This window comes from Alexandromys fortis, unplaced genomic scaffold (assembly GCF_014885135.2).
Source record: "Alexandromys fortis isolate MF-2015 unplaced genomic scaffold, M_Fortis_MF-2015_v1.1 scaffold_227, whole genome shotgun sequence".
In the NCBI taxonomy this organism is placed as follows: Eukaryota; Metazoa; Chordata; class Mammalia; order Rodentia; family Cricetidae; genus Alexandromys; species Alexandromys fortis.
Window position 1 is genome coordinate 2,108,213 of NW_026068109.1, and position 27,856 is coordinate 2,136,068.

General features: G+C 46.5%; 1 protein-coding gene across 1 annotated transcript in view; it reads right to left on the bottom strand.

Annotated features, from left to right (window-relative positions):
- Kpna7 (karyopherin subunit alpha 7) overlaps nt 1-17,688 on the bottom strand; it is a 30,059-nt gene extending 12,371 nt beyond the window's left edge. The window contains exons 1-8 of the mRNA XM_050124409.1: nt 17,665-17,688; nt 14,556-14,663; nt 12,232-12,320; nt 11,438-11,566; nt 8,976-9,061; nt 7,725-7,993; nt 4,198-4,280; nt 760-1,023 (exon numbers count right to left, since the gene is read on the bottom strand). Coding sequence (XP_049980366.1) covers nt 760-1,023; nt 4,198-4,280; nt 7,725-7,993; nt 8,976-9,061; nt 11,438-11,566; nt 12,232-12,297 — 897 coding nt within the window. The 5' untranslated portion in view covers nt 12,298-12,320; nt 14,556-14,663; nt 17,665-17,688. The remainder of the gene's footprint in view (nt 1-759; nt 1,024-4,197; nt 4,281-7,724; nt 7,994-8,975; nt 9,062-11,437; nt 11,567-12,231; nt 12,321-14,555; nt 14,664-17,664) is intronic.
- Nucleotides 17,689-27,856: the final 10,168 nt, after the last annotated feature.

The window sequence follows — 27,856 nt, forward strand, 5'->3', positions numbered from 1 at the left end:
AGAGAGAGAGAGAGAGAGAGAGAGAGAGAGAGAGAGAGAGAGAGAGAAGAAAGAAAGAAAGAAAGAAAGAAAGGAAGAAAGAAAGAAAGAAAGATAGGGTGAAGAGGAAAAGAGAGAAAAACTAACTTGCTCAAGTTAAAATCAGTAGAATAGTAAGAAAATATGATGTAAGAGATATCCCTGGATGGTAGAGTTATAAGCAGTTCACTTGCTGCTCCTCAGGTGGAGAAAACCTAAGTTCTTTAACTCCTGCTAAGATCTGAGATGGAAGCTTAACTAAGGGCTTGGTGAGAAAGTCTCAAAGAGCAGAGGCTTACTGGTAACAAGCTGGATTTCAGGTGAAGGGTTAGGGTTGACAGGAAGACCTGGGGTGGGAGGTGAAGACGATACAGAAGACCTGAAGTAGGAGGTGAAGATGATACAGAAGACCTGGTGTGGGAGTAGAGATGATACAGAAGACCTGGGGTAGGAGTGGAGATGAGAACCTAATATGCTGAATTTGACTCATAGGATCTAATCTGTTTTTGTCTTTTGACACGTGATACCACATAGTCCAGGCTAGCCTTGAACTCACTGTGCAGCCAAGCATGACCCTGAATTCTATCTTTCCTGACTCCATCTTCCCAGTGCCAAGATTTAGGCATGAACTACCAGTCTAGTTTCTATGGTGCTGGGGATGGAACCAGGGCTTTGGGTATGCTGAGCAAGCACTCTGAACCCCACACACTCTAGTCTGAAGCCTCTTGCAAAGACATTTACCAAGACAATGAGTTCTGAGCTGGTCATGAGCTCTACGAGCCTGGGCAGGACACCCGTGGACACCACATGATGGATGCGCTCATTGTGGCCCTCTGTGAGGTAGGACAGGGCCCAACAGGTGTCTGAGAGGATTTCGTTGTCATGATGCTGAAGGAGCTGAGAGAGGGCAGGCAGCATCTGCAGCACGGCCTGCTCGCACGGGTAGGGATTCTTGTTTCGGCACAGGTTGGACAAAGTCCACGCGATGTTCCGAAGAAATGTGATCTGTGATGGGGTGCAAAGGAGACAAAATGTAAATGCTGGAGTGCCCTTTCCATCCCAATCAATACTATTGATTAGCGCAAACCAAAGCTTTTGAACATCAAAATGAGCTCATTTCGGGCAGTAATATGTGTCGGGGCAAATACAATGAGCTTTATGTTTAAATATTTGAAAGTCTATGAAGGTTTCTTTGTATTCTTCACAATGTCTTTCCCCACTCTACTCAGCATATGGCTTGTTTTAAGATTTTATTTTTAATCATGTGTATAGTCACGTGTCTGTGTTTGGGTGTGAGCATGTGTGTACATGTGCATGTGTGTACACATGCTCACGGAGGCCAGAAGACAGAATGGATCCTATGCCCCCTGGAGCTGGGGTTACAGGCAGTTGCAATCCACCTGACAAGGACGCTGGGAACTGAACTCAGGTCCTATGCAGGGGCAGCAGGTGCTCTTAACTGCTGAGCCATCTCTCACCGATCCCCTCGACTAATGGTTTAACATTGTTCCCATGTGTGTAAGTGCACGTATGCCTATGTCATGACGCACATATGGAGGTCAAGAAGATAACCTCATCTTCTATTTTCACCTTGTTTGAGACAGGGTCTCTGTGTTTCACTCTTTGGGTTTGTGCACACCAGGCTTGCTAGTCCGCAAACTTCCAGGGATTCTCCTGTTTCCACCTCCCACTTCACTGTCTAAGTACTAGGATTACAGGTGTGTGCTAATGAACCTGGCATTATGTGGGTTCTTGGGATTTGTACTCAGGTCCTCACACTTGCACAGTGAGTACTTTATGCACTGAGCCATCTGTCTCCCAGCCCTTGAACTCATTTTTACTGCCAAAAAATATATTAAGCAGCTGAGAGCAGATACACATATCTATAATCTCAGCCATGGTGGAAGCAGACAGACTGTGAATTTGAGGCTGACAGGTTGCTTAGAGTTCAAAGCCAGCCTAGGATACATGAAGACTATGTCACAAACAAACTCAGGAATTATTTAGTCTTCTTGCCATCTGTAACTCTACTAGCCTCCATAAAAATTCATATAATATTATATGGTGTTAGCAATTGAGCCCAGGGTCCTGTGTATGCTAAACAAGCATGCTACCATTGAGCTGCATCCTTTTTCCCTTTGTTTTGTTGTTGTTGTTGTTGTTTTGTTGTTTTTTTCAAGACAGGATTTCTCTGTGGATCCCTGGACTCACGCTGTAGACCAGGCTGGCCATGAACTCAGAGATCTGCCTGCCTCTGCCTCCCAACTGCTGATATTAAAGGCATGTGTCACCACTACCTGGGTCCTTTTTTCAAAATTATTTTTATTTGTGCATGTATGTGTGTATATATGTCATTTAAACATAGGTACCTATGGAAGCCAGAAGAGGATATCCAAATTACCTGGAATTGAAATTATACTGTTGTGAGCTACCTAATATGCCTGCTAGAAGCTGAATTCAGGTCCTCTGGTGTTGACAGAGGTTTCTATCCCACCCAGTCTCTCAGCCATTCAATACAAAGAAACACACAGAGGCTTATGTTAATTATAAACTGGTTGGTCTATTAGCTCAATCTTCTTATAATCTTCTTATTAACTCTTATATCTTACATTAACCCATAATTTTTGTCTGTGTTAGCCACGTGGCTTGGTACCTTTTATCAGTAAGACATTCTCATCTTGCTTCCTCTGCATCTGGGTGATGACTGCAGACTGAGCCTTTCCTCTTTCCAGAATTTTCCTGTTCTGGTGGCCCCGCCTATACTTCCTGCCTGACTACTGGCCAATCAGCATTTTACTAAACCAATATAAGTGACAAATCTTTACAGGGTACAAACCATTGTCTCACAGCACTCTGGAAGAACAGTGAGAGCTCTTAACCCCTGAGCCATCTCTCCGGCTCCATCTCTAGACCTTTTAACTTTTTTTATTTTGAGACCCAGTGCTGTTAGTTTGCCCAAGCAGCTCTTGAACTTGAGATTCTTCTGCCTCAGCCTCCCAAATAGCAAGGACTCCAGACCTGCTCTATTACGTCCAGCCACATCCATCTTCTTTCCCTTCTTTTTCTTTCCTTGCTTCTTTTGAGACAGGGTTTTACCATAGAGCTCAGGCAGTTTCAAATATGAATTTGTTGCATTTGTGTTTGTGAGTGTGTATGTGCCATGATGTCCTGCAGGAGTCTGTTCTCCCCTTCTACCATGTGGATTCTGAGGGTTGAACTCAGGGTCCTCAGGCTTGGTGGCAGGCACCTTTGCCCACTGAGTGTTTTGTCAGCCCAGGCCTCAGACTCTTGACAGCCCTCCTTCCTTAGCCTCCTCAGAGAGCCCCATGCTCAGTCATATTTCTGATCTCGTGAGATCATTCTTCAGAACTGCCCTGGATCTCATCACTTTCTCTCCTAAATATTCTGCCCCAGGGACCCAGTGATCAGTGTGGAAACAGAACTCAAGACCATCAATCCCTGGACGTCCAGTTTCCCGTGGACAACCTTCCAGCCACTACCCACTCTTATTCATCAGAGCAGATGAGGCAGGGAAGCTCTGGGCTGACCTTTAGGTTCACTCTAAACCCAGTCTGACCTTGAACTTACAACCCTGCCACAGCTTGAGTGCTGGGATCACCTGTGTATACCACTGTGTCCAGCTTTCTACGTGATGTTGAACAGTTGAAGTCCAATGGTCTGACCCCAGGGCCTCTTCCCACTCTAGGCCAGGGCGTTGGCAGTGTTTTTCATGGTCACGCAATGACAGGTTTTAGCCTGTCTCGAATGGTGGTTCCTTTGTAAGTAGTCCAATGTGTCCTCTTGGGCTTGACTTGTGGCTTAGTTAGTAGAGTGCTTGCCTAGTGTGATTGAAACCCTGGGTCCCATCCCCAATACCACATTAACTTGGTGTGGTGGTGTACACCTGTAATCCGACCACTAATAAGATGAGAGAGAGATCAGAGTTCATGATGCCTGACATGTGAGCTGTCTCAAAGGAAGAAAAAAAAAGTCAAGGACCAGCAAGATGGCTCAGCAGGTAGAGACACTTGTCACCAAATGGAACAACCTGAGTTCAATCCCTTGGTCTCCATAATAGGAGAAAAATTGTACCCTACAATTGCATATGTGCACATGCGAGTGTGCACACAATAAATGAAATGCCATTAAGTAATTGAACAGATAAACAAATACACTCACTGGTATGTTTGTTGAGATAAGATGGAGCAGTTTCGGGATGGCATTGTTGGAAATGATATTGTCTCTGAATTCTGGGCCGTCACCTACGAGAGGAAGAGAGCATAAGATGAAAGATCTGGGCACACACCTTTGAACCCAACATTCAGGAAGCAAAAGCAGGTTATCTCTGTAAGTTCAAGGCCAGCCCAGTCTACATAGTGAGTTACAAGCCAGCCTGGGCTACATCTCCCCCAAAAAGTGCTCAAGGAGAAATCAATATTGGGTATCTAACTTTTGAAGTTTATTCTTAATGAGGCTGGAGAAATGGCTCAGTGGTTAAGGGTGTGTGTGTGTGTGTGTGTGTGTGTGTGTGTGTATACAGTTCTTATTGTGCATGAATTTGGTTTCCAGCACCTCGGCAGACAGCTCACAATCGCCTATAACGCCAACTCCAGGAAGATCTGACTCTCTTTTGGCCTCACTGGGTACCTGTATTCACATGCACACACTGATACACAGACATAGATATACATACAAGAAAACCTTTTTAAAAATTTATTCCTAATCCAGTTCAATGGCTCAGTGGAAAAGGCACTTACAGCTAAGCCCGATGACCTAAGATCCACTTGACTCTGCCTCCCAAGTGTTGCAATTAAAAATATGCCCCTTCATGTCTGGCCAATTTTTTTTTTTGCTTGCTTGTTTGGGGGGATTTTTGTTGTGTGTGGTGTTTTGTTTTGCTTTGTTTTTGTAAGCTAGTGTCTTGTTATATATCAGGTACTTGCCTCAAACTCACCATGAAGTCTAGATTGGTCTTCAACTCCTTACTGTCCTGCATCAACCTTACCTAGCCTTTAATATATAAACTATTTTTAAATATGTGTGCATGTGTGTGTACATACAAGTGTGTGAATATGTGTGTAGGTATGCATGTGTGTGTATATGTTTGTGTGCTCAAACCAGTGTACATAGGGAGGTAAAGAGAACATTTTGTAAAAGTCATTTCTGTCTTTTTATAATGTAGGATTTGAGGCTAGAACCCAGGCAGGTCATCAGGCTTGGTGACAGGTACCTTTTGCCCACTGAGTCATCTTTCTGGTCCTTAATAAACCAACTTTTTCATATTCAAATTTATTTTTATTATATGGGTGTGTTTTGCCTGCATATATGCATATGTGCCATGTGTGTGCCTGGTACCTGAGGAGGCGAGAAGAGGGTATCCGACCCCCTAGAACTGTAGTTACAGGTGACCCTGAGCTGCCACATGGGTGCTGGAAAGTGAGCCCAGATCTTCTGCAGGACCAGCTAGTGCTCTTGAACTAACAGAACTCTCTCTCCAACCCATTTGTTCTTTGAGGCAGGGTCTCACTATGTAGTTCCAGCTGTCCTGGTTAGCCTCAAATTCAGTGCTTGGTCAAGGGTGTCCTTAACTCCTGCTCCTCCTGCCTCCACCTTCCAAGGGCTGGGATCAGAGATGTGCACCAACATGCTCAGCTTTTTATAGTCCTAGGATGAAACCCAGAGTTTCCTGCATGCTAAGCAAACACCCTACCAAGCAAGCTACATATCCTCATCCCTAGTGTTTGGATGAGACACCAAGAAGTCTCGGTTTGTGCCACTAACTGGAAAAAACTTAAGTCATACCTAAGGCTCGGTCTTCTGTTGACGCATTGGAAAAATCCCCACCACTGTTTTAGATGTGAGCCTTACTGAAGCATTTTCAAAGCGCTTGTTTTGCTAGGCGGTGGTGGTGCACACCTTTAATCCCAGCACTCAGGAGACAGAGGCAGGAGGATCTCTGAGTTCGAAGCCAGTATAGTCTACAGAGCAAATTCCAGAACAGCCAGAACTAAAATAAGAAAAAAAAAAAGACCATCAGAGTGGTTGTTTTCTATTCTCTTGGCCAATTCAGGCTCTAAAGTCCCTGGAAACCTATGTGCTGACTCAGTTTTCTCTGAACTCAAAAACTACTAATGCTTGGTTTGTTTTAACTTGTCAAAATCCCATGGGGCCCAACTGAGCTCTCCCCCAGATGACATTTGTAATTGTTTTTCCAGGAATCTGGGGTCTCCAACTCTTTAGAACTCACTCCCTTCCTGTGTTTTCCCAGGCCACACTGGGCTTTTCGGGGAAAACATCTCATACCAAGCTAAGGAAGCTCTGTCTCTCCATCTCTCCACATGTATGTTATCTGCATCTTTGTACCTACACATGCGCACACACATGCATGCACACACATGCATGCACACACACATGCATGCACACACACATGCATGCACACACACATGCATGCACACACACATGCATGCACACACATGCACGCACGCACACATGCACGCACGCACACGCGCACGCACGCACACGCGCACGCACACGCACACGCGCGCACACGCGCACGCGCGCACACAGACGCCTACCTTAGTGAGTTTTACAGATGATACAGGTTTCTGTGGCCCTGGATTGTGTAAGATTAAATCCATACTGCATGGGCCATGGGCTTACTTTTATTTCATTTTGAGACAGGGTCTCATGTAGGCCAGGTTAGCCTCAAACTGGCTGTAAAGAATAACCTTGAACTTCCGACCCTCCCGTCCTTACCTCCTAAGTGCTGGGGTTTAGACAGAAACCACTATTTCTGGCTTATGTGATGATGATGGAACCTTGGGCTCTACAATGCTATTTTTCCCAGACTACTTTGCTCTTAACTTCTCATTTTTTGATACAGGGCCTTGCCATTTACCTGGCTGACCTGGAACTCATTTGGTAGACCAGGTTGGCCTTTAACTCAGAATGATACTGCCACTTGTCTGCTAAGTGCTGGGATTATAAACTTGTATCACTATGCCTGGGTTTGTGTTTGTTTCATATTTGTGTGTGTGTGTGTGTGTGTGTGTGTGTGTGTGCATACTGATAGAAGCCAGAGGTCAATGTTGAGTGTCTTAGTGTCTTCCTTAATCACTCTTCGTTTTTTTTTTTCCTTCTAGATGTGATCTCTTACTGAACCAGGAGTTCACTGATTTATCTGGAGTAGCTGCAAGCAAACCCCAGGGATCAACCTGTCTCCACTCCTCTAGAGTTGGGATTATAAACAAGCCACCGTACCGGTTGGGGACCAAACCTGGTCCTCATTCTTGTTCCTAACCCTTGCTGTAACTTCAGTCAGTGTCTCCCGGACCCCAGGCTGACCTCAAATAATGACACTTGGGAGGTGGAGCCAGGAAGACAGGTGTGTTAGAATTATAGTCAAGCACCACTGCACTTACCTCTGAGACTTATCTTTGCTCCAGAAGCTATTAAGGCCTGAGGCTGTAGGACCTGGGCTCAGGAGACATTTCTAGGCAGCTTCTCACTTAGGTTTCTGCTGCGTCACCCATTCTGCCTCCACTCTCAGCCTCTGACCCTGGTTCTGGGTTTTGAACGCACTCATTTCCCGGCACAAGGTATTCAACATGGCGTGAGGATGGGTGCCAAGACATCGAGCGTAACAGAGAAGTCCGCCCCCCAACATGTCCCCCCCCCCAGCATGTCCACCAAGAAAAGTGTCTTACCGGCTATATTACCAAGTGCCCACACTGCCTGCTCACACACGGCCAGGTGGGAGGAAGACAAGAGTTCAATCAAGGGATGAATGGCACCCCCTTCTACAACAGCTCGGGTCTGCTCTGAAGTTCCTGAGGCAATGTTGGTGAGAGCCCACGCCGCCTCGAACTGCAGAACGGGGAGAGGTGCCGCCTTCAGGAACTCTACCAGCTTGGGGATGAGCCCTGCCTCGATAACCAGTTTTAGAGGAGGGTTCTTCTCCTGCGACAGCATTTTCCTGTGCAGTGGGGCAGAGAGTGAGGAGAGTCACAGGCGTGTGTGCGGAGAAGGCGTGTGTGCAGAGAAACCGCTTTTTAAGGTGCTCTTAGCATTGCATTCCTAACTATGTTTCTTTCTTTTTTTTTCTTTTCTTTTCTTTTCTTTTTTTTTTTTTTTTTGAGACAGGGTTTCTCTGTAGCTTTGGAGCCTGTACTGGAACTAGCTCTTGTAGACCAGGCTGGCCTAGAACTCACAGAGATCCACCTGCCTCTTCCTCCTGAGTGCTGGGACTAAAGGCATACACCACCACTGCCCAGCCTACTATGTGTTTTTTAAATACTACAAGATGAACCCAGGGCCACATACATGCTAGGCAGGTGTTCTTCCATAAGCCATACCCCTAACACCTCATTGGGGAATCTTAGACAAGTTTCTACCACTGAGTCACACCCCAGCCCCTCACTGGAGGATTCTAAGCAGGTGCTCTACCACTGAGCCACACCCCAGTCCCTCCCTGGGGGATTCTAGTCAAGGTCCCTATCACTGAGCCACACCCCAGTCCCTCCCTGGGGAATTCTAGGCAGGGGCTCTACCACTGAGTCACACCCCATCCCCTCACTGGGGGATTCTAGGCAGGTGCTCTACTTCTAAACTAAAACCCCAAGCCTTAGCCATCAGATACAGAGCTGAATAGGGCCATTGTTAATTCTGCAACACTTTGCAGTAGTCCCAAAGCAACATCTTGCCCTTCAGGTATTATCTGTGAGCTAAAGTCCCTGCAGAGACCAATGTAAATTAAGCAATCCATCTCTGACAACACACTGCATTTCTTAAGTTGCCCTCAAGGACGAAGAAGCATAGTAATCACCTTCTGCTTTTGGAAGAAGTAGCCTTTTTCTGCATTGTATGGGCATTTTGCCAAAAGCCAGTAAATCCAACAGGCTACTGGAGCTCATTTCTGGCTATAAAACTACAAATACCAGAAGTCTGCATGGGGATACCTGGCAGCCTGGGTGGCCATGAGACACAGCATTGGATCTGAGCTATTCACACCTTTGATTATGTCTTCCAGAGTAAGGCTGGCCTGCTAGGAAACAAAACAAAACAAAACATATTCAGGTCAAAAGAAAGCACATGGCCAACAAATGGCTCAGAGAGTAAAGGCTTTGCTGCCAGGTCTGACGACCTGAGTTTGATACCCAGAACCTACTAAGTGAAGAAAGCTGACTCTCGTCAATTGTCCCGGCATCAGTGTGTACACATGGCTACACACACAGAGAGAGAGAGAGAGAGAGGGAGAGAGGGGGAGGGAGGGAGGGAGGGAGGGAGAGAGAGAGAGAGAGAGAGAATATAAAATAAATGTAATAAAAATAAGGGAAGTATAAGCATCACCTAGCTTAGTCATCCACCTGACGTGACCAGATGTCCATGGTGCTCCCACCTCTATCCTGAGGCAGGGAGGGATATTTGCTACCCATAGGTAAGAGGTCAAAGTGGGACATTTTCCTTACTTACGACAGGGTGATCCTGTTACACTCGGCATCTTCCTAAAAAAATTGTACGTGTGTGTTTGTGTGTGTGCACGTGTGCATGTGCCTGCACGCATGTGCACACATATAATAGCAGGTTCCCAAAGAGGCTAGAGACATCTAACTCCCTGAAGCTGAAATTACTGGTGGGTTTAACCTGGCTGACATGGTTACCAGGAACCAAACTTAGATCTTTTGTGAAATCATCAAGTACTCTTAACTTTTGTGCCAGTTCTTCGCCCACCTAGCACTTTAAGATTTTATTCATATGAGTGCAGAAGGGGTTTTGTTGCTATTTTGTGGGGAGGAGGTGGCTGACAGCATGTATGTCTGTGTACCCTGTATTCACTGCCATGGAGGGCAAAAAGAGCTTTGAATCCTCCTGCATCTGAAGTTACTGATGGTTATGAACCACCATGTGGGTGCTAAAATTACACTTGGGTCCTCCAAATAAATAGCCAGCCTGTGCTCATACCACTAAGCCACCTCTCCAGCCCCGTAAGCATCTATTTATCACAGGTAATAAGAAAATGCTAGGCTGGAGAGATGGCTCAGAGGTTAAGAGCACTAGCAGTTCTTCCATAGGTTCTGAGTTCAATTCCCAGCAACCACATGGTGGCTCAAAACCATCTGTAATGAGATCTGGTGCCCTCTTCTGTCATGGAGGTGTACATGCAGGAGGAACATTGTATATACAATAAATAAACAAATCTTTAATAAAAGAAAGAAAATGCCAGTGAAGGGCTGAGGTGTAACACAGTGATTGCGTGCTTGCCCAGGAAGCACAAGGCCTGGGGTTCAATTTCCAGAGGACAGAAAATGTGGAGGGGCAAAGTAGGGAAATAGAGGGGGGGGAAAAGAGAAAGGGAGAAGGGGGAGGAAAAAGAGGAAGGATAGACAAAGGTTGGGAAGAAGGGAAAGAGAGAGAAGGGGAAGGAAGGAGAGAAGGGGGAATAAAAGAGGAGAAAGGGAGGAAGCCGGAAGACAGACAAGGAGGAGTAAATGTACGGGGGAAAGCCAGGGAAGGTTCAAAGTTTCCTTCTTCTGTAAACGAGAGAACCAAGAAGAGCAAAGCATGCGGGAGAAGGGAACGATGAGCACCAGGTTCAGAGACTGGGAAAACAGAAGGGGCCAGCAGATCTCAAGCCTTGTGAAAGCCAGAAGGATCGAGAGAGACCCCAGGCCAGTAAGGTCAGAAAAAAAGTAATGAGATTGATTCTACACTTATAAAAATAAAGTCAAGTGCACACCTTAACTGCCAGCACTCAGGAGGCAGAAGCAGACAGATCTCTGTGAATTCAAGACCAGCCTGGCCTACAAAGTAAATTCCAGAACAGTCAGGGCTACACAGAGAAACCCTGTGTCCCAAAATACAAAATAAATTAAATAAATAAATAGATAGATATCAAGCCAAAGGGAAAGCAAGCAAACAAACAAACAAACAAAAAAAAAACCAGAATCCAACAAGTTAAATAATGCAGGTAAAATAGGTAATTTCGAGCAATACACCACCAAAACAGACAAGAGAGAAAACCTAGAGCTAAGGATCAGTGAGTAAAACACTTGCAAAGCAAACACAAGACCTTGAGTTCAGATCCCTCCACTCACTATCAATGGGAGATCCTAGGCAGGTGCTCTACCACTGAGCCACACCCCAGCCCCTCACTGGGGGAATCTAGGCAGGGGTTCTACCACTGAGCCACACCCCAGCCCCTCACTGGGGGATTCTAGGCAGGGGCTCTACCACTGAGCCACACCCCAGCCCCTCACTGGGGAATTCCAGGTAGGTGCTCTACTAAGCCACACCCCCATCCTATTCCTTTCTTTGAATTAAACAACAAGCTCTGACTCTATTAAGCCTTCTCATCTAGAGATACTAGCCAAGGCTATATATATCCTATACAGGATGGCCTTCGCATTGAGTTCTAACACACCTCTTTGACTGATGCTTGAGAAACCATCAAGTTGGAGAACTGGCTGATATTTCTTCTTTTTAAGACCTGCTCATCTTTCTTGGCCTTTCGGAGTTGCAAGTTGGTGGCAATCCTCTGCTGCCGCCTTGCCTAATGAAGACAAATAATTGGAGTTGATATACCCAGGTTGCTGGAGAAGCAGGACTTTACTCCATTAGGGTTTTTTTTTTTTTAACTTTTTACAGGTGTTTTGCTTGCATGTATGGCCGTGCACTGTGTGTGTGTGTGTGTGTGTGTGTGTGTGTGTGTGTGGTTCCTGCAGAGGCCAGAAGATGGTGCTAGATCTCAGACTGGCGCTACATACCATTATGAGCCACCATGTAGGTGTCAAGAATTGAACCTGGGTCCTCTTGAAGAACAGACAGTGATCTTAACCACTCTGCTATCTCTCCAAGCCTCTTGTTTTGTAAGTTTAATTTTACTTATTATGTATGTGGAGGTCAGAGGACAACTTGCAGGAGCCAGTTCTCCCCTTCCACTCTCTGGATTCCTGGATGGAACTCAGGCCATCTGGTTTGCAAGGCTTTTGTAGCCATCTCATTGACATGTTATTCTGTTTGGTTTTTTGTTTTTGGAAAATGGGCTTTCCCTTCTACTGTGTATCCCAGGCTGGTCTCAAACCCTAAAATCCTCCTGCCTCAGCCTGTATCGAAATAACAAGTGTGTGGCATTACACCCAGCTCACACCTCGTCAACGAGGCACTTCCACTGTAGTCCCTTGTTATTGCTTCTATTGCTTCTCAGTTTATACTCACAGACATATCTTTGCCGCAGTACTTAAACTTTTTCAGCCTCTCTTCGGGAGCTTCTAAGGTAGGCATGCTGACTGGAGGAAAGAAAGCACCTATTGGTAGGAAATTTAGCAAAGAGATCAGCATTGCCCAGTATGCACACCACTATGTTCAAGTCATCAGTTACTATGGGACAGAGAGCAAACTCGAGTAGTTGGGCACCAAGGTGGTGCATGTACTCTATCAACAAGCCATGGTTACTATGGGAACACTGCAGGAATTTAGTCCTGGCCTCGCTACAGTAAACCCTTACAAAGTAGGCTGGGCTATAGCTCAGTTGGTAGAGAACTTACCTAGCACACACAAAACGCTGCTCCATCCCTAGTATTGTACAAACTGAATGTGGCTGTGCACACCTGTAATCACAGTATTCAGGGGTGGAGGCGGAAGGATCAATAATTCAGGTCTTGGGGCTGGAGAAAGGGCTCAGTGGTTAAGAGCACTTGCCGTTCTTATAGAGGGATGGATGTGAGTTTGATTTCCAACATCCAGATAGTGGCTCACAACCACCCATTAACTCCAGTTCCAGGGGATCCAGGGCTGCCTTCTGGCTTCCTCAGGCACCAGTCATGCACCTGGTGCATATATATATACACACACAAGCAAAACATTCATCTACATAAAAGGAAATAAATACAAATTTTTTCCAAAAATTTTTCTAGACTATCTGTGGTTACATAGGGAAGTTGAGGCCAGCCTAGGCTATGTGAGACTGTCTCAAAAAAAATACAACACACAGCTTGGGTTGAACTGAGTCACTGGTAATAGAGGTAAGCTGGGCAGAAAACACAGAGTCCTCTATGGGCAGTGTGCAAGGACACTTGTATGGAAAAAGGAGGCCAGTCAGACTCAACAGGAAGCTGCCCTTTCCTCCCATGCCAATCCACCCACTCACTGGGTCACAACCACCTTCAGCCTCACCCACCACTAAGCTGTAATTAGTTTCCTCTACCTGGTGGAGGACGGGGCATGTAAACTTTTCCCACTTTGACCCCTTTCACCCAAGATTTTTGTTTTGTTTGTTTTGGTTTTGAGATAGGATCTTATGTTGTTAAGGCTGCCCTCAGATTTACAATACAGCTAAGGTGGCCTTGAACCCCTGATCCTCATCCACCTCCCAAGTGCTGGAATTACATGTATGAACTGCTACTATCATGCACAGCTCAAGAACACACATTGCTTGACATCACACATGGCTCACCACCAAGCACACACGACTCACCCAAGAAATTTTTCTGTGACCCTATTAGGTATATAAATCAGGGCCAGCGAGGAGCTCGGCAGGTAAAGTGTATGTTGGACAAGGGCAAACCTAGTGGCCCGAGTACCATGCCCAGAGCACACAGTGGAAGAAGAGAACGCGCACCTGAAAGTTGTCCTCTGACCTCCACATGTGGGAATAGATGCCCATTCCCACTCTCTTCCCCTCTGCTCTTTCCCTCTCCCTCTCTCCCCCTTTCTCATCTAAAAAAAGTTATACACATTTGTTATTTGTGTATAACAAATCATCAACTTACTTAAAGTCTTTTGAGACACTATGTAGTCTAGGCTGGCCTTCTGCCTCAGCCTTCAGATCCCCAAGTTATAGGCAGGAGCTACTACACTTGGCTAAGAACTTTAATTTTCTAAGCCAGGCATAATGGTGCACACCTGGAATGCCAGCATTTGGAGGGCAGAAGCAGAAGGATTCCTTGAGGTCAGCTCACTCTGTTTAGAGAACTCCAGGCCAGCCCTGCAGTGAGACCCTGTTTCAACCTTCTCCCAAAGGTGTATGTAAAATTCTACTATTAAAGACAGGAGCAAGGTTGCCTGCTAGAGAGATAGATGCATTTGTTTCCTTATCTATCTATCTCTCTATCTATCTATCTATCTATCTATCTATCTATCTATCTATCTTTGTTGTTTTTGAGACAGGGTTTCTCTGTAGCTTATAGACCTGCCTCTGCTTCCCAAGTGCTGGGATTAAAGGAGTGCGCCGCCACTGCCCAGTTTTTGTTTATTTTTACATAAAGAATTAGATATTGGGAGCAAGCAATGATACTCCTCAGCATAATAAGGGCTCTTACCATCCAAACCTGCTGACCTGAGTCCCATCCCCAGAACCTAAATAAAGGTAAATGGAGACAACCAACTCCATAAAATTGTCCTCTGCCCTCTGCCCTCACACTGTGGCATACACATTTCCTCCCCACCCATCATGTGTGTGCTTGAGTGCGATTGCACACCCACACCCACACAAAATTAATTTTTTAAAAGAGAACATTGTATCCAGCAGTAGTGGCCCATACCTTTAATCTCAGCACTGGGGAAGCAGAAGCAGGCAGATCTCTGTAAATTCAAGGATAGCCTGGTCTACTGAGCAAGTTCCAGAACAGCCAGGGCAACACAGAAAAACCCTGTAGAGAAAAACCAAATTAAAAATAAATAAAAAGAGCATTGTATCAAATACTGTTCATCTAATTAAAGATCAATATTACAAGAGCAGTTCTCCTGAATGTGTGATGCTCCTGTGCCACTGCAAAATAAAATCATAAAATTGACAAGAGTACCAAATCCACACAAGGTAGGAGCATCTGCAGTGCAGACTTTGAGACATGCTGGAGCATGGCACAGCTCCTCTAGGTTTGAGTCACATAACCGCTCACAATCCTCTGTGACTCCAGTTCCAAGGGACCCAGCCCCTTCTTCTGGCCTCCATAGGCACCGGCACAGACATTCATGCAGGCAAGATACCCATACACATAAAGCTAAGGAGAGAAGGAAGAGCGTTGACTTCCAACATCCTCACGCCCCCTCCCATCTCACGTTCACTCTGTAGGTTCCCAGCCCTGTTCACATGCTCATGTAAGAACAGATCCCAGAGCAGTTAGTGGCTCAGTGGGTAAAGGCGGAGTTTGATTCACCAGAAACCATGTGAGGGAACCGACGCCTACAAGTTGTCCTCTGACTGCCAAACACTTGTGCGTACACATAAATGAACGTAATAAAAATTACTTTCAAACAGTGGTTCTCAACCTTCCTAATGCTGCAGCCCTTTAATATAGTTTCTCGTGTTGTGATAATCTCAACCATAAATCTATCTATCTATCTATCTATCTATCTATCTATCTATCTATCTATCTATCTATTTTTGGGACAAGTTTCACTGTCGCTTTGGAGCCTGGCCTCAAACTCAGAGATCCTCCTGTCTCTGCCTCCCCAGTTCTGGGATTAAATGTTCATGCCACCACCACCTGGCCATAAAATTATTTTTGTTGCTACTTCATAACTAATTTTGCTACTGTTATGAATCATAATGTAAATAACTGATATGCAGGTATCTAACATGTGACCTCAAAGGGGTTCCAACACACATGTTGAGAACCAATGTTTTAAAAAGAAGAACTTGGGCCAAACAGAGGTGGTGCAAACCTTTAATTCCAGCTCTAGGGAGGCAGAGGCAAGCAGATCTCATGAGTTTGAGGAAGTTCCGGGACAGCCAGGACTACAGAGAGAAACCCTGTCTTGAAAAACAAAACAAAAACAAGGAAAGAAAGGAAAGAAAGGAAAGAAAGAAAGAAAGAAAGAAAGAAAGAAAGAAAGAAAGAAAGGAAGAAAGGAAAGAAAGGAAGGAAAACAGAAGAAGTTGGGCTGGAGAGATAGCTCAGCAGTTGAGGGTACGCTGATCATGCTGAGAACAGGAGCTCTATTCCTGATACCCACATGTGGTGCCTCCCAACCTAAAACACCAGCCCCAGGAGGTCCAACGCCATCTTCTGACCTCTGCTGGTAGCTGCCCTCATATGCACACCCCACATACACAGCACAGAATGTAAAATAATAAAAATAAAATATTAAAACAATAAAAAGAGCCTGGGCAATGGTGGCACAGGCCTTTAATCCCAGCACTCAGGAGGCAGAGGCAGGCAGATCTCTGTTGAGTTGGAGGTGAGCCTAGAATACAGAGCTAGTTCCAGGACAGCCAAGCCTACACAGAGAAATCCTGTCTCAGAAAAAAAGAAAAGAAAAGAAAAAAAAAGAAAGAGGAAGGAAGGAGGAAGGAAAAGGAAGGATGGATGGATAGAAAACGATAAACGATGGGGGGTAAAGGCAGTTGCTATCAAGTCAACTTGGTAGCAAGTAACCACTTCAGTTTGAACCCCAGGACCCACATGGTGGAAGGTGAGAACCAACTTCTGCAGGTCATCTACCTCTGCATGTCTATGCCCCACCACTTCACACACACAAGTCTTGGGCAGACACACTGATCTGTGTCACGTCTTCTCTCTTCATCTGTACCTAGAACAGTGGTTGAAACCCTTACCTCTGCATCACTAACATCCACTTCCCTCCTGGTAGGATTTACACTAAAACCATGAATTGGATTGAACTGGGAAAGGCTTATTCCCTTAGAGGGGTGCCAGTGACCTTTGGCATAAGGGTTACCCACCTGCTTTCTGAGGTCACCTGAAGCAGAGGCAATTTAGGACAATAGGGGGTTGGGAAACTACCATGGAACGCCATCATCATTCCTTCACCCCCTTATGAGGTTTCTTCCAGCCAGACACAGTGGCACCAGAGTTCCGGCACCATGTTCAACACCAGGAAACACACACAAGGCTATCTGGGCTGCCTGGGAACTCACAAGTGGGCAGGCAGCCAGGCCCTCTACTTGGGTGATTAAGCCTCCTGTTCTGGATGGGAATGGTCAGGCCCACAAACCCACAGGTGATCTCACTGAGAGCCAGCAGGAGAGCCAGGACGCAGGATACCAGGACTCTAGGATACTGCTTGGAAGTTCTACTCAGATAAAGCCACCAAAATAATTTAAAACATCGTAACTAAAATTAAAATGCCCTGGAAGCCAGCCCGGGCCTCAAATCTCAGCACTCCTGAAGCTGAGGCAGGAGAATTGGGAGTATGAAGCCAGCCTGAGCTACCTAGGGAGACACTGCCTCTAAAGGGGGAAAAAATGCATGTAGTATAGTTAACTTGTTGAACATTAGTCTTGCCTATCTCAGCATGTCCTAAAGCATATTAGCCCATAGCTGGGCAAACCTGTCTAAAACAAAAAGCTTATGTTATAATGAAGTAAATAACCCTGCCTATATACAACAGTTAATATCTAGGCTTAGCAGAGTAGACATAAACCCAGCAGTTGCTGCTTCCTCCTTAGCTGTCAAAGAGACAGTCTCAGAGTTACAATGTCATAAGCCACAGCTAACTTCAACCAGGTGATGCAGCAACCAGAGCCTTCTCAAGGTAGCCCCTTAGGCCCAAGCTTGGCAAGAGCATCCCAAGAGCCCAGACAGTTTCATAGCCTGCTACAGGAAGAAGAGTCAGAACCCAGGCAGAAGAGGCCAGCGAGTGCCCCAACACCCACAAGCAGAGTCCAAGCCACCCTTCTTCTGTACTCACCTAGAGATCACCTATGGGTTTGTGAGCCTGACCAGTCCCATCCAGAGAACTGCTGCATTTGGTCCCAGGGGTAGCCTTAAATGCTCTCAGTAGTGAGCAGGTGTTTTGAGGCTGCTCATCCTCCCCTGCAGACCTGTTTGCAACCAAAGTGATGGTAGCTGGGCCTCCGGATGCATATTGAGAACAGCTGGGGAGCTTTGTGGTCCAAATGGTTCAGGTCCAGAGAATGCTTGGTTTGTGTGAGGGTGGGAAGCATGTGTCTCTCTGGTGATTCTCGTGTTCAAGTGAGTCCTGTGGAGGTGACGTGCATATTCAGCATTGAAAGCCCTTGGATAAACTCTTAAGGATGAAAAACAGAACAGAAGAGTGTGGGGAGAGGGAGAAAGACAGAGAATGAATGAACACAGCCTGGGGAAATGACTCAGTCAAGCTTGAGCAATTGAGTTCGAGTCCCAGAACCCCTGCCAAAAAAGCTGGGCATGGTAGCATGTTCTTGAAACCCCAGTACTGGAAATGCAGAGACAGGTGGATCCTTGGGCTCAGTGTCTAGGCAGCTTAACCTATTTGGTGTCAAAAAACAAGGTGGACAGCTCCTGAGGAACAGTTGTCCTCTGGCCTCCATGTGCATTTTCACATGAGCACACAAACATCTATGCTCGCACAGCACACACATGTGCATATGCCTATATGGATGACCCTGCACGCAAACACTGATGTCTGTAAAACAGAAACTCGATGGACCCAGTTCTGCACAGGTTGCTGCAAATTCCTTAAGAGAGATGAGAGGTGGAAAGCTGAGAAAGACAGACAGTAATGTTCCAGCTCTGGGCTAGGCAAGAGTTGTAGGTGGGCGGAGTCTGGTGATATATGACTGTCATCTCGGATAAAAGGGAATCAGAAGGATGGCAAGTTCAAGGCCTATCTGGGTTATAGAGGGAGCTCAAGGCTAGCCTGGGTAACATAATGAGAAAAAATAAAAAAGGAAGCTTGGATTCCCCTGTGAGGGGCTGGGGTGTGGCTCAGTGCTAGAGCACCTACCTAGAATCCCCCAGTGAGGGCTGGGGTGTGGCTCAGTGGCAGAGCTCCTGCCTAGAATCCCCCAGTGAGGAGCTGGGGTGTAGCTCAGTGGTAGGATGCTTGCAACTGAAGGAAGTGCCCAGGGGGAGAATTTTCTGCTTACCCAGCATGGAGGATTTGCTTGCCCTTGCATTAGCCCAGTCTTCTCTAATGAAAATGCTGGCACTGAGGATGAGGGAGGGGACCTCCCTGAGTCTCTCAGACCTTATGATCTGCTGGGACCTTATGATCTGTAACCAGAGTGCAGTGTGACAGCTGGGGGCGGGAGGAGGGGCATGCCTTTAAACCTAGCACACAGGAGGCAGAGGCAGAGCGAGTACCAGGAGAGCCAGGGCTACACAAAGAAACCCTGTCTTGAAAAACAAAACAAAAGAGAGTGCAGTGTTAGGAATCCAGGGGAACCCGAGAGTTCATTACAAGGCATTTCATATAGTCCTAGGAAGAGATGAGAAGGCCCCTTCCTCTGTTAGTGCTCAAGAGAACAGAAATTCAAGGGTGTAGAGACTTAACTTCATGGGTGGGGATGGCAGTGATGGCCTGGCTTCTGTCACTTGAGGTTACCTGAGTCGACATGTCATCCACAGAGTAAAAAATGAGACTGAGAAGGTGGATGAGGCGGAATTGATTTTCCTCCTCTGACTGGCTTCTCAGAGCATCATCCTAAAAAGTCGGGTCATATACAATGCTGCCCTTCTCCTGAGGTTTCTCAGCCTTCAATAAGACAAACAGTCTAGAATCCCCCAGTGAGGGGCTGGGGCGTGGCTCAGTGGTAGAGCACCTGCCTAGAATCCCCCAGTGAGGCCTGGGGTGTGGCTCAGTGGTAGAGCACCTGCCTAGAATCCCCCAGTGAGGCCTGGGGTATGGCTCAGTGGTAGAGCCCCTGCCTAGAATCCCCCAGTGAGGGGCTGGGGTGTGGCTCAGTGGTAGAGCCCCTGCCTAGAATCCCCCAGTGAGGGGCTGGGGTGTGGCTCAGGGGTAGAGCCCCTGCCTAGAATCCCCCAGTGAGGGGCTGGGGTGTGGCTCAGTGGTAGAGCCCCTGCCTAGCACAATATCCTAGTTCCATCTACTCCATCAAAAATTCCACAACACAGTCACTCTTAGGCTTGCTTGTGTCACACATAGCATGACTGGACTCACAGAGGTTTAAGAATGTTCCTTAGAACACGAAGATGACCAGGGATTGAGGATGGGTATTGGTCCTAAGTCCTGTACTAGATTGAGTCCTTGTTTTCATGGTCACATCTGTCTGGGGCGTGAGAGTGTGTCACATCCTCTGTTCAGTTCTACCCAAGTCTTCCTGTGGGGCCGGTCATCTTCAGCTATACACTGAGTTTGAGGCAACCCTCGGGTACATGAGGCTATGTCCCAAACAGAACAGAATCAAGCAAAAGCAGAGAGGGAGTGGGGAGAAGGGGCAGAGAAGTGGAGTAGGAAGGGCTGTACACCCAGGCAAACTGGTCTACAGCAGGCTTGGTGACCAAGTCTGGGGTCTTCTAGAACACACACTCCCTGGGAAACCCCTAGGAGACTTGGAACAGAGACCTTTTTCAAACTCTCTGGCAGTGCAAAAGTCCTTGTCTGCATCCCAGACTTGTCTCTGCCATAATTTAGGAGCCTTCTGCTCAGAACAGCCTGTCCTAGGCCTCCACTTCAAAGCCAGCACAGAGGGTTCCAAAAGTCGCCTCCTTTGGCTCTCGCTTCCTTGAGATGACCCTGCAGAATTCCAAGGCTCTCTGGGGCAAGGGTCTATTTCTGGGCCCAGGATCCGTGTCCATGTTTGGTCTTAAAGGAGTACACAGGGAACCAGTCAATGCTTCATCCTGCACCACCCCTGGGACAGCACTGATCCCCCTTCTTCCCGTGTCTACTGTGGCAAACAGCTGAGAATGTGTCTTCTAGAATGAGCCAGGAGGACCCTCCCTTCACCACCATAGTCTGAAGACTAAAGAGAGCCTCTGGTCATTGATTTATATTTGATTCCTCTTTATAATAAAACAGAATAAATTCAAAATCACTAACAATAGTTTCATATCCTTAAACTAGTCTTCCTGAGATTATTTTCAAGGAACCTGATATGCTTAAGGAAGGTTTATTTACTCATTTATTTCATATTTATTTGTGTATGTGTGTAATGTCTATGTGTATATATGGGTACCCATTCGTGTGGAGGCCAGAGAAAAATGTTAGGAGTCTGCCTCAATCATTCTTCACCTAATTTTTTTGAGGTAGCGTCTCTCACTGAATTTGGAGCTCTCTAATTCAGGGAGAATAGCCCCCAGGGATCCTCTTGACTTCATCTTCCAAGCGCTGAGACTAGAAGCTTGTGGCTTCTTACTAGGGTGCTGCAGATCTCAATTCAGGGTCTTATGCTTTTGTAACAGACACTGAGCCGTCACCTCAGCCGCTAAAGAAGTCTTTTTGTTTGTTTAAGTCACCTTTGCTGGGTATGACATTGCATGCCTGTAATCCCAGTACCTGAGGCAAGAGGATCAGGAGCTCAGGAGCTCGAGGCCAGCCTGGGCTAAATAGGGAGAAGCTGACTCAAAGCAGCAACAACAACAAAAGAGTGCCAGCATGGTGGCACACATCTTTAATCCTGGCATTCAGGAGGCAGCAGCAGTTGGATCTCTGTGAGTCTGAGGCCAGCCTGGTCTACAGAGTGAGTTCAAGGGCAACCAGGAATACATAGTGAGATCAGGATTAAATAAGTAAATGAATAATTTTTTAAAAAAAAAGAACAAAAATCACCAGAAATTTCCCTACCCAGCACGTATGTGTGGCATCATCTGACTGAGCATCTTTTTAGAGAAAACACCCTTCATGCTTTCTGATCTTATCCTGGGGGGGGGGGGTCAGACAAGCTCCTATTTGGCAAATGTGGAGTTTTCCTGCTCCAGACATTTTTCAATAGCCAACAAAGAGTTGGAACCAGTTTCCAGAGTCTTGTACATCCTTCGAGCTTGAGGTTCGTATCAGTAGCTGCCTGGGGAGAAGATAGCTCGGTGAGCAAAGTGCCTACCATAGAAACATGAAGACCTGAGTTTGATCCCTGGTATCCATATACAAAAGCTGGGTATAGTGATACATGCTTATAATCCCAGTGCTGGGAACACAAGAGACAGGAGGTTCCCTAGGGCTCCCTGACTGGCCAGCCTGGCTCACCTGGTGAGTTCAAGGCTAAAGAGAGACCCTGTGTCAGAAAAACAAGGAGGAAGGCCTCTGAGCTTGATCTCTGACCTCCAGACAACACACACACCTATAACACACAAATGTATTCCCTCCTCAGAAAAGATACCCAGCCTAATTGTTGTTGACAAAGGAGAAGGCTGAGAAAATGGCTCGGTGGGCACAATGCTTGCTGCACCAGAATAAGGATCTGAGTTTGAATTCCTGGCAGGTACTTAAAAGCTGGATACGGTAGCATGGCATGCATCCTTAACCCAAGTGTTGGGGGGGGGGGCAGAGATACGTAGGTTCTGGGGCTAGCTGACCAGCCATACTAGGTGAGTAAGCCAGCTCCAGGTTCAGTGGGAGACTTATCTCAAAACACAAGTGGAGAGCATCCTGAAGACACAAGGTTAACCTCTGGTCTACTTGCTCACACACACACACACACACACACACACACACACACACACACACACACACGTGCCCAAAAGCATGCAAATGGCCCAATTGTTATTAACACAGAAGAAATTCTTAGCTCTATTTTCTCATAAGATGAGGGCAAATGTTTGTATTAGTGACAAGCTGTGTGTATCTTACTCTGCCTTTGGGGCTGTTTGTGTATCATCCCGGGTGGATTTCCGTCTTATCTCCTGCCTGACTTCCATCTATGCCGAGCAAAACCAACAGAAACTAGAGAGCAAGAAGATAATGTGATTGAACTGTCAGGCAACAAATGACAAAGGGACGCTTATGGTGTGGGATTATCGCTTCCAGAAGACAGATGGGGAGGAGGGAGAGGCCATGGAGGTGACTGAGCTGTCCAAGGGTACTGTAGGAAGAGCTATACCTGAGTCAGGTTTCTTTTTTTTTTCCATTTTTTATTCATTTTACATACCAACCACAGTTCCCACTCCTTCCCCTCCTCCTGCCCCCTCATCTACTCCCACTCTACCCTCCAGCCACTCCTTTATCGGATGAAAGACAACAGTTTCTTAGATTGTGCCTACAGTGGTACATGCCTGGAATCCCAGTCTAGAGGCAGTGGAGGGGTGGGGGATCGAGAGTTCAAAACCAGCCTGTTCCACAAAGCAGGACCATGTCTCAAAAAGTGATAAAAGCACTTGCTGCTAAGCCTGATGACCTGATGGAAGGAGAAATCTGACTCCTGCAGGTTGTCCTCTTACACCTTGGCCTTTAAAAGACAGATGTTTTATCTTTTGAGACTATAATTGTCTCATTTCCCACTTCCCTTTCCTCCCCCAAACCCTCACATATACCCCTCTTTCTCACTGTTTCAAATTCATGGCCTCTTATTTCATTAGTTGTTGTTATATGTGTGTATACACACACACACATATATATATGTTACTTTTGGTATATGTTTTCAGGGCTGAACATTGGTTTAAAAACTGTTTTTACAATACCCTGCACTATATACATAAGGCAAGATTCCCTACCCTTAGCTCTCTACCATGCAGTAGCAATGAAGCTGGGAGGGGGTGTTTTGCTTTTGTTTTTATTTTGTTTTGTTTTAAGACAGAGTCTCACTATATAACTCTGACTGACTGAACTTGCTATGTAGACCAGGTTGGTCTAGAACACACAGAGATCCACCTGTCTCTGCCTCCTAAGTGCTGGGAACAAAGGTGTGCACCACCACACCAGACCTTGGGGTTCTGGGGCATCTTCAATGTGAAAACAATTGTACTATGATTTTCACTGTCTTTTAGTGAAAGGGGTTACAGCATCGAAGTCATCCTTTCATAGTACATCAATGGCAGGTTTCAAACCATTAATTCTCTAAGACAGTGTTTCTCTGTGTAGTTCTGGCTATCCAGGACTTGTTCTGTAGACCAGGCTGGCCTCAAACTCACAGAGATTCTCCTGCCTCTGCCTCTTAAGAACTGGGACTAAAGGTGTACGCCACCATGACCAGCTACAAAACACTAAATCTTATTTACTGAAAAATGGCAGTGCTCTTTAAATCCTCCAATAAGCCATGGATGGCTTAGTTTATTTGTTTTCATTGCTAGGAATAGAACCCAGCACCTAGTTGATGCATGCTAGATATTCTCCCATATGTATATACACATTTGTGTGTGTATACATGTATATGTGTGAGGGTGGCGTATACACACCAAGCCACACTCCAGCCCCTCACTGGGGGATTCTAGGCAGGGGCTCTACCACTGAGTCACACCTCACTAACTTGCCTAGGCAGGTCTTGAATTTACAATCTTCCTGACTCAATTAAGCACTGGGATTAAATGAGTGCTGCCATCTAATCCCAGAAAGAAGGCAGAAGTGTCATGAGTTCAAAGACCGCTGAGTAACTTAGCAAGATCCTGTCTCAAAATGAAAAATTAAAAAAGAGGGAGCAGGTAAGAGGCTTATTGCACAGGCTGACGGGTCTAGGTTCAGATCTCTGCACGTACACATGATTGAGCAGGTCTATAATGCTGGTGTCATGAGCAATGGAGACAGGAGGGATCGGTGGGACTTGTTGGCCACCAGCTTAGCTCCAGGTTCAGCAGGAGACTGACTCAAGGAAATAAGGCAGAGAGTAAAAGATGAGGACAGTCAATGTTCCTAACTTCCACACACAAGCCTAGAATCCCCCAGTGAGGGTCTGAGGTTGTTGTGGCTCAGTGAGAAGAAACGCAGGAAGAAGGGACTTGCTCAGGGGTGTCTCAGCCAACAGTAAAAAAGGACAGCTTAGAACCAAGGCTGCTCTTGTGTGTTTGGGCTACATACTACAACTTCAGATGCAATGCACTCTGGGATTTCTGGGGTGCTTTAATAATTTATGAGCACAATAGACAGATATTTTGAAATCCTGCCAGCTGAGGGAAATCATCCTGCCAATAGTCACCACACCCTTAGTAAACCCAGCTGGGACTTTTATAGTCTTTTCTATCAGCTTTCGGATCTGGGAGTCTCCTGCACAGACAAACACTTCCCTGGGATCTTCCAACAGAGCAGTGGGGGGCTCTATCTTCAAGGAGGACTCTATCATCTCAGAAGCCACGTGAGTCAGCCCCACAGACTCAGCCTTTTCTGTCCCAAACCTGATAGGCTGGTTCCTTCACTGGGGACCACTCAAAGAACTTGAGTGTTGCCCTTAAATTTTCTCCAGACCCCGGTCTCTGGGGTACCACCCCTATAGCTCAGTCATTTCTTGCCACACTACTATGCTCTGCCCTTTGAGAAGTGTGCTTCTGGTAAGAATTGGGCTCACGTCCTACGTTCAAACCCACTGTAATGCAGCTATGGGCTCATATTTCTGAGGTCATGTCCCTTGAAGGCAGAAGCAGGAAAGAACACAGCTCACAGGAAGAAGTTCTCTGATCACACAAGGACTTTGGCTTATTCAGGGTCTCGCTCTGCAGACCAGGCTGACCTTGAACACACAGACGTGCACTTGCTTCTGCCTCCAAAGTGTTGGCGTTTCAGATGTGCACCAGCACATCGAGCCTGTGGCCTTTAAAAAAAATATTTTCATCACATTTATTTTGTGCTGAGCTATCTTCCTGGCCCAGGTTTCTTTAACTCGTGAAATTAATCAAGAATTGATTGACTCTCCACTGCAAAATGATGCAGGCCAAGGACAAATGGGTCAGCGATGCAGAGGTGCCTGGTATTTACGCCAGATACAGTGTTTTGTTGTGTTTGAGACAGTCTTGCTACATAACCCAGACTGGCCTTAAACTCACTGTTTCCCTGCCCAGTGATCCTCCTCTCTCTACCCCACAAAACTTGGGAGGCAGAGGCAGGCGAATCTGTGAGTTTGAGGCCAGCCTGGTCTACATAGCAAGTTTCAGGACAGCCAGGGCTGCGAAGAGAAATCATGACTTGAAAAACCCAAAAAAATAAAAAATAAAATAAAGAATGAGGATCCTCCGCTTCTTTCTCCTCAGTGCTCTGATAACAGACATCTAGCTGGTATGGTATTGTTTGTTCATTTACGGGGAGAGCACACGTACCATGGTCCTCCTTTAACATTGGAGTTTGTTCTCTCCTCCCACTGAGTAGGTCCAAGGGATTGAACTTAGGTCATTTGGTTTAGTGGCAAGCACCCTTCCCCCCTGAGCCATCCTACTCCCACTGGCCCCTCTGTTAGCTTTTTATAATGACCCAGCAAAGAATCCTGTGTTCCAGGAGTGACCAGGGCCTTGTGGAAATAGTTTAACAAGAAGTCCCTGCTCCCATCTCTCCTTTGACAGGTGCAAGGGGCTCAGCCTCTGTCCTTTTGGCACAGGAACCAGGGTCTATAGCCACCCCTTCCCTGTATGACACCCACCCTCAGCTGCTTCTCCCTAATCCATATTCTTATCTCATAGCACTAACCCACAGAGCAGCCAAGAACCAGCATTGCTACATAGACCACTAAATCTGAAGAGGGAGCTAGACCTTCTCTGGGGCGGGACTTGTTTTCCAGTTCCCCTAATGTTGGTAAGCGATGACTCCCTCTGTGTTCTCAGTCAGCAGCGCCAGAGTCCCCACTGTAGGTGGAAAACAGAAGGTGGCAAGTGGAGGGGTCACAGGGAATCGTCCCTAGAGAGGGGAAGCCGTAGAACGGACACCTTTCTACACACGTCTCATTCCCTCAGACCAGACAGATGAACAGGTGAGGGACACCAGGCTTCCCTCGCCACCCTATGCCCTTAGCAGGTGCAGCCTTCCTCGCCCTGTTGAGCCTGCTCGCAGCCTGCAGACTTCTGCTCAAAGTCCCCAGATTAATTCCAAGAAGGCTTAATTATATGTGTAAGGCACAGGCCTAATTATATGTATATAGACTGAGAGACGGAAGAGACACTTACGTGATTAGCATAGACTGATTTTCACGATCTGTGGGAAAGAAAACAGCCACAGGAAGATGTAATTAGAAAACGTTTAGAAATTAAGCATTTGATAGTCCCCTACCCAAGCAGTCAGCCCTTCTGCAAATCCCTCTCGGCTTCAGAAACAGCCTCGCCTGCACTCAGAAGCTCAAACCCACATCTGTAGGCACCTGTGGCCATGCACCCACTGCCAGGTACACTCTTGCAGAAAGGGCCAAGAATTTCACAGCTACTTATAAAGCAACATAAAGAGTAAAGATCATGGCCTGGGGATGCAGTTCAGCCCCAGAAGGCCCACCACCATTCACCCCAGAGCTTGTCATGGTAGGTGTTACAGGAGAAGAGGAGAGGTGGGGTGGCATCTCTCTGTGTTTCTTGTCTATTTATATTGGACACCCAGGCCCCATAGATAGGCAGCCACCTGGAGGGGCTCCATGAAGAACAGGCCTGCACAGGTCTGGTAGGAGGAGATGAAGATGGTGAGCTGGTCTTAGCCAGTTCCCTTGACTGGGCTGTCACTGACTGAGCTAACTCAGAATACTACTGACTTCTCTGCACAAGAAGCATGAATATCCTTCAGGAATAACTGTCGATCTGAGATCAGCTGGCAAAAGACTTCTCTTCTCTTTTCTTCTCCTCTTCTCTTCTCCTCCTTCTACTTCGGTTCTTTTGGGGGGGGGGTTGGGTTTTTTTTTTTTTTTTTGGTTTTTCGAGACAGGGTTTCTCTGTAGCTTTGGTGCCTGTCCTGGAACTAGCTCTTGTAGACCAGGCTGGTCTCAAACTCCCAGAGATCCGCCTGCCTCTGCCTCCCGAGTGCTGGGATTAAAGGTGTGTGCCACCACCGCCGGGCTTTTTTTTTTTTTTGAGGAAGGGTCTCACTATGTAGTACTGGCTTCCCTGAAACTCACCATGTAGACCAGGCTGGGCTCAAATTCACAGAGATCCACCTCCCTCTGCCTCCCAAGTACTGGGATTAAAAGTGTGTGCCACTATGCCCCTATTTCTTTGCTCCGTTTTATTCAGAGTTAGTTTGAGTTAGTTATTATACCATATAACTCAGTCACTGTGCGGACATATCCACAACTAGAATTACCCTAGTCTGTTCA